We start from the raw sequence: 15283 nt of genomic DNA, 5'->3' as shown, positions 1-15283 counted from the left end.
TATCTAGTTATCACAGGGGTAATCTCATGTAGTTATCGCAGGGTCATTTTATCTAGCTATCACAGGGCTCATAGTTATCACAGGGTCATCTTATCTAGTTATCACAGGGGTCATCTCATGTAGTTATCACAGGGCTCATAGTTCTCACAGGGTCATCTTATCTAGTTATCACAGGGGTCATCTCATGTAGTTATCACAGGGCTCATAGTTATCATAGGGTCATCTTATCTAGTTATCACAGGGGTCATCTCATGTAGTTATCACAGGGTCATTTTATCTAGCTATCACAGGGCTCATAGTTATCACAGGGTCATCTTGTCTAGTTATCACAGGGGTCATCTCATGTAGTTATCACAGGGTCATCTTATCTAGTTATCACAGGGGTCATCTCATGTATTTATCACAGAGGTCATATAGTTATCACAGGGTCATCTTATCTAGTTATTACAGGAGTCATCTCATGTAGTTATCAAAGGCTCATATAGTTTATCACAGGGGTTATCTAGTTATCACAGGGCTCATCTTATTTAGTTATCACATGGGTCATCTTACATCTAGTTATCACAAGGGTCAACTCATTATCACAGGGGGGTCATCTTATTTAGTTATCACAGGGGTCATCTTATGTAGTTATCACCGGGCCATCTCATGTAGTTATCACAGGGCTCATATAGTTATCACAGGGTCATCTTATCTAGTTATCACAGGGGTCATATAGTTATCACAGGGGTCATCTCATGTAGTTATCACAGGGTCATCTTATCTAGTTATGACAGGGGTCATCTCATGTAGTTTTCACAGGGCTCATATAGTTATCACAGGGTCATCTTATCTAGTTATCACAGGGGTAATATATAGTTATCACAGGGGTCATCTCATGTAGTTATCACAGGGTCATCTTATCTAGTTATGACAGGGGTCATCTCATGTAGTTTTCACAGGGCTCATATAGTTATCACAGGGTCATCTTATCTAGTTATCACAGGGGTCATATAGTTATCACAGGGGTCATCTCATGTAGTTATCACAGGCTCATATAGTTATCACAGGGTTATCTTATCTAGTTATCACAGGGGTCATATAGTTATCACAGGGGTCATCTCATGTATTTATCACAGGGCTCATATAGTTATCATAGGGTCATCTTATCTAGTTATCACAGGGGTCATCTCATGTAGTTATCACAGGGTCATTTTATCTAGCTATCACAGGGCTCATAGTTATCACAGGGTCATCTTATCTAGTTATCACAGGGGTCATCTCATGTAGTTATCACAGGGCTCATAGTTATCACAGGGTCATCTTATCTAGTTATCACAGGGGTCATATAGTTATCACAGGGGTCATCTCATGTAGTTATCACAGGGCTCACATAGTTATCACAGGGTCATCTTATCTAGTTATCACAGGGCCATCTCATGTAGTTATCACAGGGCTCATATAGTTATCACAGGGTCATCTTATCTAGTTATCACAGGGGTCATATAGTTATCACAGGGTCGTCTTATCTAGTTATCACAGGGGTCATCTCATGTAGTTATCACAGGGTCATCTTATCTAGTTATCACATAGGTCATATAGTTATCACAGGGGTCATCTCATGTAGTTATCACAGGGCTCATATAGTTATCATAGGATCATCTTATCTAGTTATCACAGGGGTCATATAGTTATCACAGGGGTCATCTCATGTATTTATCACAGGGGTCATATAGTTATCACAGGGTCATCTTATCTAGTTATCACAGGGGTCATCTCATGTAGTTATCAAAGGCTCATATAGTTTATCACAGGGGTTATCTAGTTATTACAGGGCTCATCTTATTTAGTTATCAGAGGGGTCATCTTACATCTAGTTATCACAAGGGTCATCTCATTATCACAGGGGTCATCTCATGTAGTTATCACAGGGCTCATATAGTCTAGTTAGAGGGGTCATCTAGTTATCACGGGTCATCTTATCTATTTGTTACAGGGGTTATCTCAACTAGTTATCAAAGGGGTCATTTAGTTATCACAGGGGTCAATTATTAATGTCTTCTATTAATGACAGTGGTCTTATGCTATTGATGGGGTTTTTCTTTTCATCTGTAGCTCCAACAAGCAGCTGCTGTTCTGCGGGATGCAGGATGGAGCCGTGCGGGTCTATCCACTCCAGCCCAGCGATCCGTTACTTGCTTCCATGAGCAATTTCTGGTCCCTCGGGATCCATGATAACCAGTACGGCACCATACAAGCGGTCAGCTCCAGCTATGACGACCAGTATCTGGTGACCTGCGGAACGGACGGCAATATATTCACCTTCAGCATCCTCACCATGGAAGACATCGAGCGAAACCTGAGCCAGAAGAAAGCGAAAGTGCCGTCCCCTAGGGTATGTCTCCGGCTACTTTGCCCCCTGCCATTGGGAGATATTCACTACAACTTGCCCAACCTCCCCCTGCCCCCGAATCCTGTAACATTAGCCCAGCTCCTCTGTGATATCCGTAACGTGCATTCCCGGGCATTGTATTACAGAGTAATCTGGAGACAGAGAAACCGGCGGAGGATATAGAGGATCCCAATGCTTACAGGTGAGTCTGAGGCGGCCAATCAGCCCCTAACTTACTACGCGCACGTGCACATCGCTGGTTTTATTTCGCTGCTGGCTTTATTATTAGTACAATAGCAATTACAGTGTAATGCAAATGGTCTGATGGAAGTGTTACTGGCGTGTTGGGGAAGGGGTTCCGTACACAGACGCTGAACCACTCACATAAGAGGCCACACTCGGATGGAAAAACTACACATGCCACAGGTTTTGGAGCTGCAACCGCTGGCGCGTCTAAAGACGCAGATAACCGTATTTCAACATCTACGGACGCTGACGGTGGGCGTCTCAATCCTTACACATTTGGCCGCATGGATTTCCACCAGGAACGGGCTTTGTTGCGTCATTAGCATAAAGACGCAGACGTCGCTGCGGCAAAAGACCCGGATGCGTCCATCTGAGAATAAGCCCCTGTACGAGACGGAGCACAAATGTGGCTGCAGTGATACAGATATGAGTCTCTGTGGCTGATTACCAGTATAGGAATCCGAGCTCTGCTTGTGAGCTGGAATATATTACTCACTAGTATCACATGACTAATGGTGACCAGGAGACGTGCAAATGAATCTGATTGATGCGCTGTGATGTCCTCTCTGATTACTCTCCAGCATAGAGATTGCCAAACAGCAGCGGCAATACGATCTGCTCCTGAAACAAGCCGAGGAGAAGAAGGCCAGCAAGAGACAGCAGCTCGCCCTGCTGAGAAACGAGTTCCGGCTCATACTGAGGAAGAATACAGAGCTTCCAGCTCACATGCAGCTGGGTAGAGTGGTACGTATCCTAGAGCCAGGCTGACATCTACCACAGTTTATATGCTGGGAAGTGATAATAATGACTTTCTTTACTAGAAGTACTAATATACAGTATATACATACTGTAGACTAATAAATATGCTAGTAAATTCTGTCTGTCTGCCTTTATGCATCCAATGATGAAACAAGTTCCGCACCAACTTTCTGATGACAGGCAGACAGGGAGAGCCACAAGTACTTATATGAAGATGGTTATAGGGAAATACCCACAATCCTCTGTTCTGGTCCTAGGAGTTTGAGATGGATCACCGGATCCGGGAGGAGTTGGAGCGGCAGACGTCAGAGAGGATCCGTACCGCGCTGAAGGAGTTGGCGTGGGAGCAGGAGAAACATAATATAGGACTGAAGAAGCTGCAGGCTCGGTGAGTAATTATAAAATATAATGGATCATGGTCAAACCCTTGAAATATTCATTATTAAGCCCAATCTTGGGCCTGAGCAGTATCAGTGAGTGTTGTTAGGGGTTCTCCTATATGAAGGTACGCACATGTTAGCTGTAGTGCCCTGTAGTTGGCTTTTCAGCTGTATTATCTGATCGCAGGAGCATTAGTATAGACAGGTTTATGGGTCTCTGCTCCTCTGTTCTTCTCATGCACATAGGAAGGTCTTTCCATCATACCAGTATGTTACCCGCTGGTGTTACTGGTAGCGTATGACATTCAGGACACGTGTCGTACACCCGGTCTCCTGCCAATCCTACATTAATCATTTATACAGAAGCCCCGACCTGATCTCGTGCCCTTTTTTGATGCAGTATTTACCCCTTGTTTAAAACATATAATAGCGCTTTTCACCATGATGGTCCCAGTGTACAGTCCGCACCATCAGCACTGAGCACCAGTGTACACTGTAATGTACTGTACCCCTCTGGGAATGATGACTGATTGTGCCTGTTACATGCCAGGTTCTGGGATAATGTGGAGTATGATACTGTGACAGTCCGCGCCATCAGCATTGAGCACCAGTGTATACTGTAATGTACTGTACCCCTCTGGGAATGATGACTGATTGTGCCTGTTACATGCCAGGTTCTGGGATAAGGTGGAGTATGATACTGTGACAGTCTGCGCCATCAGCATTGAGCACCAGTGTATACAGTAATGTACTGTACCCCTCTGGGAATGATGACTGATTGTGCCTTTCACATGCCAGGTTCTGGGATAATGTGGAGTATGATACTGTGACAGTCTGCGCCATCAGCACTGAGCACCAGTGTATACAGTAATGTACTGTACCCCTCTGGGAATGATGACTGATTGTGCCTGTCACATGCCAGGTTCTGGGATAATGTGGAGTATGATACTGTGACAGTCCGCACCATCAGCACTGAGCACCAGTGTATACAGTAATGTACTGTACCCCTCTGAGAATGATGACTGATTGTGCCTGTCACATGCCAGGTTCTGGGATAATGTGGAGTATGATACTGTGACAGTCCGCACCATCAGCACTGAGCACCAGTGTATACAGTAAGAGAAACCGAAAGATTGCATAAGAAAAGAGGTGTTTTAAACCTCTAGGATGGGGGCAGGCATGTATGCAAATTACTTGTGGGAGTTAGCCTATGGCAAGCAGGGGCGGGTTTGTAACAGGAACATTATATAGTGGGATAAAAGTGTGGGCCAAAGCCTCTTTGTTCCAGATTCCTCCAGGACAGGGAAGTGCATTTTGTCAGTTGTCATTTTCCTTAATAAAACTCTCTTAGTGCTTCTCCTTCTTCTCTTCTTCTCTCCTCCTTTTCCTTATTGTATTTAGTCTCTTTTCATTTACTTCATATCATTGCTTTTACTTTTCCTTTCTGTCCTCAATCACTGTCTTTTCTGATTTCCTGTTCTGCTGGGGGTGGGTGTAGCTATGTCCTGCCTAGTAATGAGCCTCCCCAGACCCTGGTCCCTGGCTCCACAGTGCCCCCATGTTATTAGGAGCTGCAGGTGTGGTTCCCCTATTGATAGTTCTATCCCCCCTCAGGCTGCAGCAGCTTTGTGGAAGGTGTGCCAGTGCGGGGGAGGGGTGCTTCCCTTCAGTCCTTAATGCCCCTGGTCAATATTATCTTTGTGGCTGCAGTGGCCAGCACCATAGGCAAATGCAGGAGGGGTTTATGAGTGCCTTGCCTGAACCCCCCCTCAGCACACACCATGATGACTACAATAGAAATAGCATATAATACTAAAGTTGCATGTTTTTTAGGATCCCCTCAGTGTCACAAATGAAATAACTAGCACTACAGTCCCTGTTGATCTTTTAAATGTGTCAGCCAGTAGAAAAAGTTAAAAAGCCAGTAATGAATATTGTTGTGCACCAACTAGATCTGGAAAACATGCACTGTACGGGGTGCACTGATATGGATCACCTATTGGATCAATTATTAATACTGGATAATACACCATCCAGTACATAGGGGGACCAATCTGTGCATCTATGTCCAGGACAGTGCATGGTTTCTTTTTCTGCCCTCTCCCAGATTCCCCAACTTGCTCATATGATCTGTAAAGGAGCCGGCACATGAAATAAAAAGATTCAGCTCAGACAGGATGGCTCTACTTCTACATATAATTACTTACTGTGTTTGCTGGTCCTGTATATGCCAGAATTATATCATTCAGTACATTCGTATGATGTATTTTATAGATGGTCTAAGTGCTGATTATGCCCTCTTAATGGTAGAAAACAGTTGCAGCAAACAGTGTCAGTATTATGCTGGGCATTGAGGTATCATTGGGGGAATAGAATGCTTTAGTGATGCGTTATATGACAGTAAGGGGTAATGGCTTTGACACTGCTTTATTTATGTATGGCACCTTAGATCTAGCTTTTATCTCCTTTGAATCATATTATCAGTCAATAGAGGAGATTGTATTATATACTGTATTCTGAGCATTTAACTTACAAAATAGACAGAATACATGTGCTACAGTGAATTTCTACAGGGTGCATAGCTTATTATTGCAATCACTGCCCCAAGCAGCTATCACCGGGAAGCTCCATTCTCAGCTATGCTCCTACTTCGACAAATATACATTGCTGGAGGTCACGCAGCCTTCGCGTCCTGCCTATGAGGGGTACAACGCGAGCAAAGCAGCTAGTTCAGTTCGTCAGGGCTAACAGCAGGCGTCTGGGGAAAATGCTTCGCCTTTAATAATTCCACCTGTACGCAGGGACGAAAATGTCATTTTCGTCACCTCTGCTTGCGATGTGGTGGCAATCACCCAGTTGCCAAGTGTTTCAAGGGGGGTGCCCAGCAGCAGCCTGCACAGCCAGCAAAAGGCACAAGTGCTAAGTAAAGTTCCATCCCCTGTCCGTGTCACAGCGATAGCAAAATGGTTGAGTTGGTACCCGGTTCTGCAGGACGCAGAATTTTCGTTAAAAGGCTTCAGTTTTGGTTTTCGTTTACCTATTTGCAGGGATGTCGACACATATTCGCCTAGAAATTTGAAGTCTGCCTTTGAATTGCCTCACATTCTTAGGGAAAAAGTGGCTGGCGAGGTTAGCGTCAGGCGCATTGCAGGGCCTTTTGCAGAACCCCCATTAGGGATCTTGTGAATTCCCCGGTGGGAGTGGTTCCCAAGAAAATTCCAGGAAAATAAGGGCTCATGCAACATCTGTCTTATCCGCCAGGCTCGTCAGTAAATTATGCCATACTAGTTGAGGTTTCCTCGGTGGTGTACCAGTCTTTTGACGATGCTTTGGATGTCATTAGGTGTTATGGTCCGGGCGCACTGATGGCTAAGATAGATGTTGAGTCAGCTTTTCGTCTACTTCCTTTGCACCCAGAGTCATTCCAGTTTATGGGTTTTTAGCTTGGACAACGGATATTGCATAGACAAATGCTTGCCTATGGGGTGTTCTGTGTCCTGTGCGTTTTTCGAGCATTTTAGCACCTTCTTACACTGGTGCGCGGAATTTATTTATTTAATTTTTGCGGTAGTCATGGAATAGCCCACTATCTCGATGACTTTCTGTGTGTCGGCCCTTCCGGTTCAGGCAGATGCAGTTATCTTTTGTTTTCTTTACGAGCGCTGTTTTTTCATTTGGAGTTCCCGTTGCTGTGGACAAAACGGAGGGCCCTTCCCCTTGTCATTCCTGGGTATCGAGATCTGTACCTCAGCGGGTTCTTGTCGCATTCCTCTCGATAAGCCTGTCAAGTTGCGTAATGCCATAGCGGAATGCACGGCTTCCAGTAGAATTACCCTGCGGCAGGCGCAATCCCTCCTGGGCCTGTAAAGTAATTCCAATGGGCAGAGCTTTTTCACGTAAATTGGAAAGGGCCACGGCTGGTGTCACTAACCGAGACATTTGCTACGTTTATCCTCAGACATTAAGCAGGACCTCTCTGTCTGGGTCTCGTTTCTTCGGGATTTTAATGGCGTTTGGTTGTGGATGTCTCCAGATGCTGACAATTTGCAGCTGCAGCTGTTCACCGACGCAGCAGGCACCACAGGGTTCGGATGTTACCTTGATGGCTCCTGGTGCGTTGGCCGTTGGCTGGAAGAATGGGTGGGAAAGGGTTTGACTAAGGACTTACTCCTTCTCAAACTCTTTCCCATAATGGTTTCCTTGGAAATCTGGGGGGAATGGTTACGCAATCGCAGCATCATTATCAGGTGTGACAACCTGGGCGTGGTCCATGCGATACAATCAGCAACATGCGGCTTCCCTGCTGGTTTTGCGCTTGCTAGCGCAGCTGTGCTCACATGTTTGCGCTGTAACATCATGTTTAAGGCAAGACACGTTCCTGGGGTGGAGAATGAGATAGACGATGCGTTATCACGTTTCCAGTGGGCTAGGTCCCGATCTGTGGCCCCTGGTGCTGACGTTGTGCTTTGCCCCTCTTATGTTTGGCAGGTGATCGAGCCGGCATGGAGGGCTTAGCAGAACAGTCTTTAGCCCCCTCCACGTTGCGAGCATATCGGCAGGCATGGAATGAATGGGAAGATTATTCCCGTAGCAGCAAACAGGCAGGTAAGAGTCAGCATCGTTCGATGCTTTCTTTTATTTGGAGTCTCCATTTGGCTGGCAGATCCAGGGCTTCTGTTGCGCGCTCTTTGGGGGGCATTGCATTTTATTGTAAATTGAAGGGCCAACCTGACTTTACTAAAAGTTTTCTGATTGTGAAGGCTTTAAAGGGTTGGGCACGGGTCTCCCGGCCAGTAGCTGACCTTAGGAGACCTGTGGACGCTCATCTGCTTCCGGCAGTATTAGGGGCGGTTCTCGGAGTGGCTCTTACTGCGTATGAGGCGGTCCTGATTCAAGTGGTGTTTTCAGAGGCTTTTCACGGCACCTTGAGGGTATCGGAGCTGGTGGCATCATCCAAATGGGTTGATGCCGCCATGCTCCTCTCGGATATCCTGGTCAGTGAGAGGTCTGTTCTCTGTAGGATTCGGCGGTCAAAGACCGACCAGACTGGTAGGGGTGGGTGGATCTCGTTGGGTCCATCTAGGTACGAACAGATCTGCCCCGTGGCACTAGCTATGCGGTATGAGTTATTGCGGCCGGATGTTCCTGGTTCATGACTCATGCATATGGACAGGACTCCGCTTACCAAATACCAGTTTGGTTGGTTTTTGAAGAGGTGTGTATCAGTTTTAGGCCTCCCGCCTCAAGATTTTGGTACACACTCGTTTCTGATCGGAGCCGCAACTTCGGCGGCAGCTGCGGGTTTCTCGGCATCAGAAATTAAGGCCCTAGGACGTTGGAAATCGGATAGTTATAAAGGTTACATTCGACCTAGGCGTGAAGGCCCTTTGTTTTAAAGTCATTTCACAGTCTGTTCCGGTTACGTTTATATTTTATGCTTGCCTGGTTTTTGTCTTGTCTCATGTTCTGTCCTGTCTTGTCTGTTACCCCTGTCCGTCCTACTCGGGATTAGCTACTCGCCATTGCTGGCAATGGGAGTCTTGAGGGATTTTACAATTTTTACCTGAACTGACGGATTCAATTCGGCTATTCTCAATCATTTAATTAGGCCATAGTCCATCCCTCAGCAGGTTTTTATTTTACCTCTTGCCGAGTTCACCTGTTTTTTCCCAATTCCCCCCCACCCATTCTTCCCCTTTGTGTCTTCTGTTTGTCTCAGCCACTTCAAATAGTAAAGTCGGCGACCAATAGAAAATTTTCCTTTTTGGCAGATACTCACTTATGTTCTATCAGATCCCACTAATACACCATAAAATTTTATTGTTTTATGACAATTACTAATTTTTTATTTACTGCTTTCCTCCACCTTTAGGATTGCTCTTTGACACGCAGGACATTTGGGTTATAGGCCACTCATATATTTTCTGGGCTGCTAGGTTTGAGTTCAGATCAAGCTCCAATTTTTGAATATTCAGCTAGGGTCCGTTGCATAGGTTCCAGAGGTATGAGATGGCATTCCTTTTGTCCTAAACTGTTAGAGTATGCAAGGCTTTTTGGTAGGCCACGTATTTTGGTGGCTTATTTAGGAGGCAACGACTTAGGGCAGAGGTCCACTGTAGAATTACGAGTTGATATTGTCAACGATTTGGCGAGGGTGCTATCGGCCTGGCCCTTGTGTAAATTAATTTGGTCTTGCATTGTACCTCGACAGGTCTGGCGTGGGATTAGGAGTTTTCCTGCTAATGACGAAGCTAGGAAGAAACTTAATTTCGCAGTTGCCAAATTTGTGATGGCCAATTATGGCCGTTTCATTTACCATAAGAACATTCAATTTCGATTTAGTTATATGTATAGACCTGATGGAGTTCATTTAACAGAGGAGGGTTGGTCATTGTTTATTGGGGATCTTTTTGAGGAGTTGGCGTTATTGGGGTAGTACTTGGTATGGTGGCGGTGCAGCGGTTCTATAAGCAGAACCTTGCTGTGGCGGGAAAGAACGGCAGGTCGCCAGTCCGGGTGCAATTATGATTTAAGGGCGCTCCCTTCGTTGACTGGTAGTTGGCTGTACCAACCTAACGGGGGGCAGTATCACCACCTAAACGGGTGGGAAGTCAAGATGGGGGTGAGCGTTACCTTTTGTTGATAATATGAGTTACATGGTTATGTGTATGCACTCTGGGCGATCTACGCCTGCTATGCCTTTTGTTGTTTGTGTGTGGGCATAGCAGATCTGGCTGATTTCTGGCCGTCCTTTCTTTGCCACCATACATCCTTAAATAATAATTATTATTGCTCCAATAAATCGCCATCAAGTTATCTGCCAAATCCACGTCTCAGTGTCTTTATTTTATGTTAGTATGATAAGTGGTTTGCACACATGACAACACCTCATCCGATAGAAGGTTTATGTACTGTACCCCTCTGGGAATGATGACTGATAGTGCCTGTTACATGCCAGGTTTCCGGGATAAGGTGGAGTGTGATACTGTGACAGTCTGCTCCATCAGCACTGAGCACCAGTGTATACAGTAATGTACTGTACCCCTCTGGGAATGATGACTGATTGTGCCTTTCACATGCCAGGTTCCGGGATAATGTGGAGTATGATACGGTGACAGTCCGCGCCATCAGCACTGAGCACCAGTGTATACAGTAATGTACTGTACCCCTCTGGGAATGATGACTGATTGTGCCTGTCACATGCCAGGTTCTGGGATAATGTGGAGTATGATACGGTGACAGTCCGCGCCCATCAGCACTGAGCACCAGTGTATACAGTAATGTACTGTACCCCTCTGGGAATGATGACTGATTGTGCCTGTCACATGCCAGGTCCCGGGATAATGTGGAGTATGATACTGTGACAGTCCGCGCCATCAGCACTGAGCACCAGTGTATACAGAAATATACTGTACCCCTCTGGGAATGATGACTGATTGTGCCTGTCACATGCCAGGTTCTGGGATAATGTGGAGTATGATACGGTGACAGTCCGCGCCATCAGCATTGAGCACCAGTGTATACAGTAATGTACTGTACCCCTCTGAGAATGATGACTGATTGTGCCTGTCACATGCCAGGTTCTGGGATAATGTGGAGTATGATACGGTGACAGTCCGCGCCATCAGCACTGAGCACCAGTGTGTACAGTAATGTACTGTACCCCTCTGGGAATGATGACTGATTGTGCCTGTCACATGCCAGGTTCCGGGATAATGTGGAGTATGATACTGTGACAGTCCGCGCCCATCAGCACTGAGCACCAGTGTATACAGTAATGTACTGTACCCCTCTGGGAATGATGACTGATTGTGCCTGTCACATGCCAGGTTCCGGGATAATGTGGAGTATGATACTGTGACAGTCCGCGCCATCAGCACTGAGCACCAGGTGACCACATACAGACTCTTGTTTCTCACGGAGAAGTATTACAAGGTGAAGGGGATGATTGGAAAGAGAAGGGCCACCCGCTTTGACCTACTTCTGAAAGGGGCAGAGATGCCTAAAGAGAGCCGTGACTCAGGTGAGGGTGATGTGATCTCCTCTCTAGGGCACTGCTCCTCTCTAGGGGGCTGCAGGGGGAATAGCTGCACTGGACATAATGGAAGAGGTTACAGGGGCAGATCACCACTCAGCTAGAGCACTGTGGAGGGGACTAAAGGGGGTGATCCTCTCCAGCTTAGGCACCATGCAGGGTATTACAGGGAATATCCTCAGCTAGAGTAACAGGGAGTAGGGTACTGGGGATGAGCCGCACTCGGTTAGGGCACCATGCAGGGTATTTGCCGCACTCGGTTAGGGCACAGTGCAGGGTATTTGCCGCACTCGGTTAGGGCACCATGCAGGGTATTAAAGCGGATAAACCACACTCAGCTAGAGCACAATGCAGGGCATTACAGGGGATAAGTCATACTCAGCTAGAGCACAATGCAGGGCATTACAGGGGATAAGTCACACTCAGCTAGAGCACAATGCAGGGCATTACAGGGGATAAACCACACTGAGCTAGGGCACAATGCAGGGCATTACAGGGGATAAACCACACTGAGCTAGGGCACAATGCAGGGCATTACAGGGGATAAATCACACACAGCTAGAGCACAATGCAGGGTATTACAGGGGATAAATCACACACAGCTAGAGCACAATGCAGGGTATTACAGGGGATAAATCACACACAGCTAGAGAACAATGCAGGGCATTACAGGGGATAAGTCACACTCAGCTAGAGCACAATGCAGGGCATTACAGGGGATAAGTCACACTCAGCTAGAGCACAATGCAGGGCATTACAAGGGATAAGTCACACTCAGCTAGAGCACAATGCAGGGCATTACAGGGGATAAGTCACACTCAGCTAGGGCACAGTGCAGGGCATTACAGGGGATAAATCACACACAGCTAGAGCACAATGCAGGGCATTACAGGGGATAAGTCACACTCAGCTAGAGCACAATGCAGGGCATTACAGGGGATAACTCACACTCAGCTGGAGCACAGTGCAGGGCACTACAGGGGATAAGTCACACTCAGCTAGAGCACAATGCAGGGCATTACAGGGGATAAGTCACACTCAGCTAGAGCACAATGCAGGGCATTACAGGGGATAAGTCACACTCAGCTAGAGCACAATGCAGGGCATTACAGGGTCTAAGTCACACTCAGCTAAAGGACAATGCAAGGCATTACAAGGGATAAACCACACTGAGCTAGAGCACAATGCAGGGCATTACAGGGGATAAACCACACTGAGCTAGGGCACAATGCAGGGCATTACAGGGGATAAGTCACACTCAGCTAGAGCACAATGCAGGGCATTACAGGGGATAAGTCATACACAGCTAGAGCACAATGCAGGGCATTACAGGGGATAAGTCACACTCAGCTAAAGCACAATGCAGGGCATTACAGGGGATAAGTCACACTCAGCTAGAGGACAATGCAGGGCATTACAGGGGATAAGTCACACTCAGCTAGAGCACAATGCAGGGCATTACAGGGGATAAGTCACACTCAGCTAAAGGACAATGCAAGGCATTACAAGGGATAAACCACACTCAGCTAGGGCACAATGTAGGGCATTACAGGGGATAAGTCATACACAGCTAGAGCACAATGCAGGGCATTACAGGGGATAAGTCATACACAGCTAGAGCACAATGCAGGGCATTACAGGGGATAAGTCACACTCAGCTAGAGCACAATGCAGGGCATTACAGGGGATAAGTCACAATAATCTAGAGCACAATGCAGGGTATTAAAGCGAATAAACCACACTCAGCTAGAGCACAATGCAGGGCATTACAGGGGATAAATCACAATAATCTAGAGCACAATGCAGGGCATTACAGGGGATAAATCACACACAGCTAGAGCACAATGCAGGACATTACAGGGGATAAGTCACACACAGCTAGAGCACAATGCAGGGCATTACAGGGGATAAGTCACACTCAGCTAGACCACAATGCAAGGCATTACAGGGGATAAGTCACACTCAGCTAGAGCACAGTGCAGGGCATTACAGGGGATAAGTCACACTCAGCTAGAGCACAATGCAGGGCATTACAGGGGATAACTCACACTCAGCTAGAGCACAATGCAGGGCATTACAGGGGATAAGTCATACACAGCTAGAGCACAATGCAGGGCATTACAGGGGATAAGTCATACACAGCTAGAGCACAATGCAGGGCATTACAGGGGATAAGTCACACTCAGCTAGAGCACAATGCAGGGCATTACAGGGGATAAGTCACACTCAGCTAGAGGACAATGCAGGGCATTACAGGGGATAAACCACACTGAGCTAGGGCAAAATGCAGGGCATTACAGGGGATAAGTCACACTCAGCTAAAGTACAATGCAGGCCATTACAGGGGATAAGTCACACTCAGCTAAAGTACAATGCAGGCCATTACAGGGGATAAGTCACACACAGCTAGAGCACAATGCAGGGCATTACAGGGGATAAGTCACACTCAGCTAGAGCACAGTGCAGGGCATTACAGGGGATAAGTCACACTCAGCTAGAGGACAATGCAGAGCATTACAGGGGATAAATCACAATAATCTAGAGCACAATGCAGGGCATTACAGGGGATAATTCACACTCAGCTAGAGCACAATGCAGGGCATTACAGGGGATAAGTCACAATAATCTAGAGCACAATGCAGGGTATTAAAGCGAATAAACCACACTCAGCTAGAGCACAATGCAGGGCATTACAGGGGATAAATCACAATAATCTAGAGCACAATGCAGGGCATTACAGGGGATAAATCACACACAGCTAGAGCACAATGCAGGACATTACAGGGGATAAGTCACACACAGCTAGACCACAATGCAGGGCATTACAGGGGATAAGTCACACTCAGCTAGAGCACAATGCAGGGCATTACAGGGGATAAGTCACACTCAGCTAGAGCACAATGCAGGGCATTACAGGGGATAAGTCACACTCAGCTAGAGCACAATGCAGGCCATTACAGGGGATAAGTCACATACAGCTAGAGCACAATGCAGGGCACTACAGGGGATAAGTCACACTCAGCTAGAGGACAATGCAGGGCATTACAGGGGATAAACCACACTGAGCTAGAGCACAATGCAGGGCATTACAGGGGATAAGTCACACTCAGCTAGAGCACAGTGCAGGGCATTACAGGGGATAAGTCACACTCAGCTAGAGGACAATGCAGAGCATTACAGGGGATAAATCACAATAATCTAGAGCACAATGCAGGGCATTACAGGGGATAATTCACACTCAGCTAGAGCACAATGCAGGGCATTACAGGGGATAAGTCACAATAATCTAGAGCACAATGCAGGGTATTAAAGCGAATAAACCACACTCAGCTAGAGCACAATGCAGGGCATTACAGGGGATAAATCACAATAATCTAGAGCACAATGCAGGGCATTACAGGGGATAAATCACACACAGCTAGAGCACAATGCAGGACATTACAGGGGATAAGTCACACACAGCTAGACCACAATGCAGGGCATTACAGGGGA

The 15283-nt window shown here is 46.6% G+C and overlaps 1 protein-coding gene across 7 annotated transcripts in view; it reads left to right on the top strand.

The window, feature by feature from the left end:
- CFAP44 (cilia and flagella associated protein 44) overlaps window positions 1-15283 on the top strand; it is a 111853-nt gene that overhangs the window by 67470 nt on the left and 29100 nt on the right. For all 7 annotated transcript variants that reach the window (XM_088450763.1, XM_088450762.1, XM_088450767.1 and 4 more), the window contains exons 19-23: window positions 2095-2374; window positions 2518-2573; window positions 3199-3361; window positions 3634-3764; window positions 11586-11779. In XM_088450763.1, coding sequence (XP_088306889.1) covers window positions 2095-2374; window positions 2518-2573; window positions 3199-3361; window positions 3634-3764; window positions 11586-11779 — 824 coding nt within the window. The remainder of the gene's footprint in view (window positions 1-2094; window positions 2375-2517; window positions 2574-3198; window positions 3362-3633; window positions 3765-11585; window positions 11780-15283) is intronic.

The sequence above is a fragment of the Taudactylus pleione genome, unplaced genomic scaffold (genome assembly GCF_031769625.1).
Source record: "Taudactylus pleione unplaced genomic scaffold, aTauple2 ptg000523l, whole genome shotgun sequence".
In the NCBI taxonomy this organism is placed as follows: Eukaryota; Metazoa; Chordata; class Amphibia; order Anura; family Myobatrachidae; genus Taudactylus; species Taudactylus pleione.
Note: the sequence above shows the minus strand (reverse complement) of the source record. Positions and strands in the feature narration are given on the sequence as shown.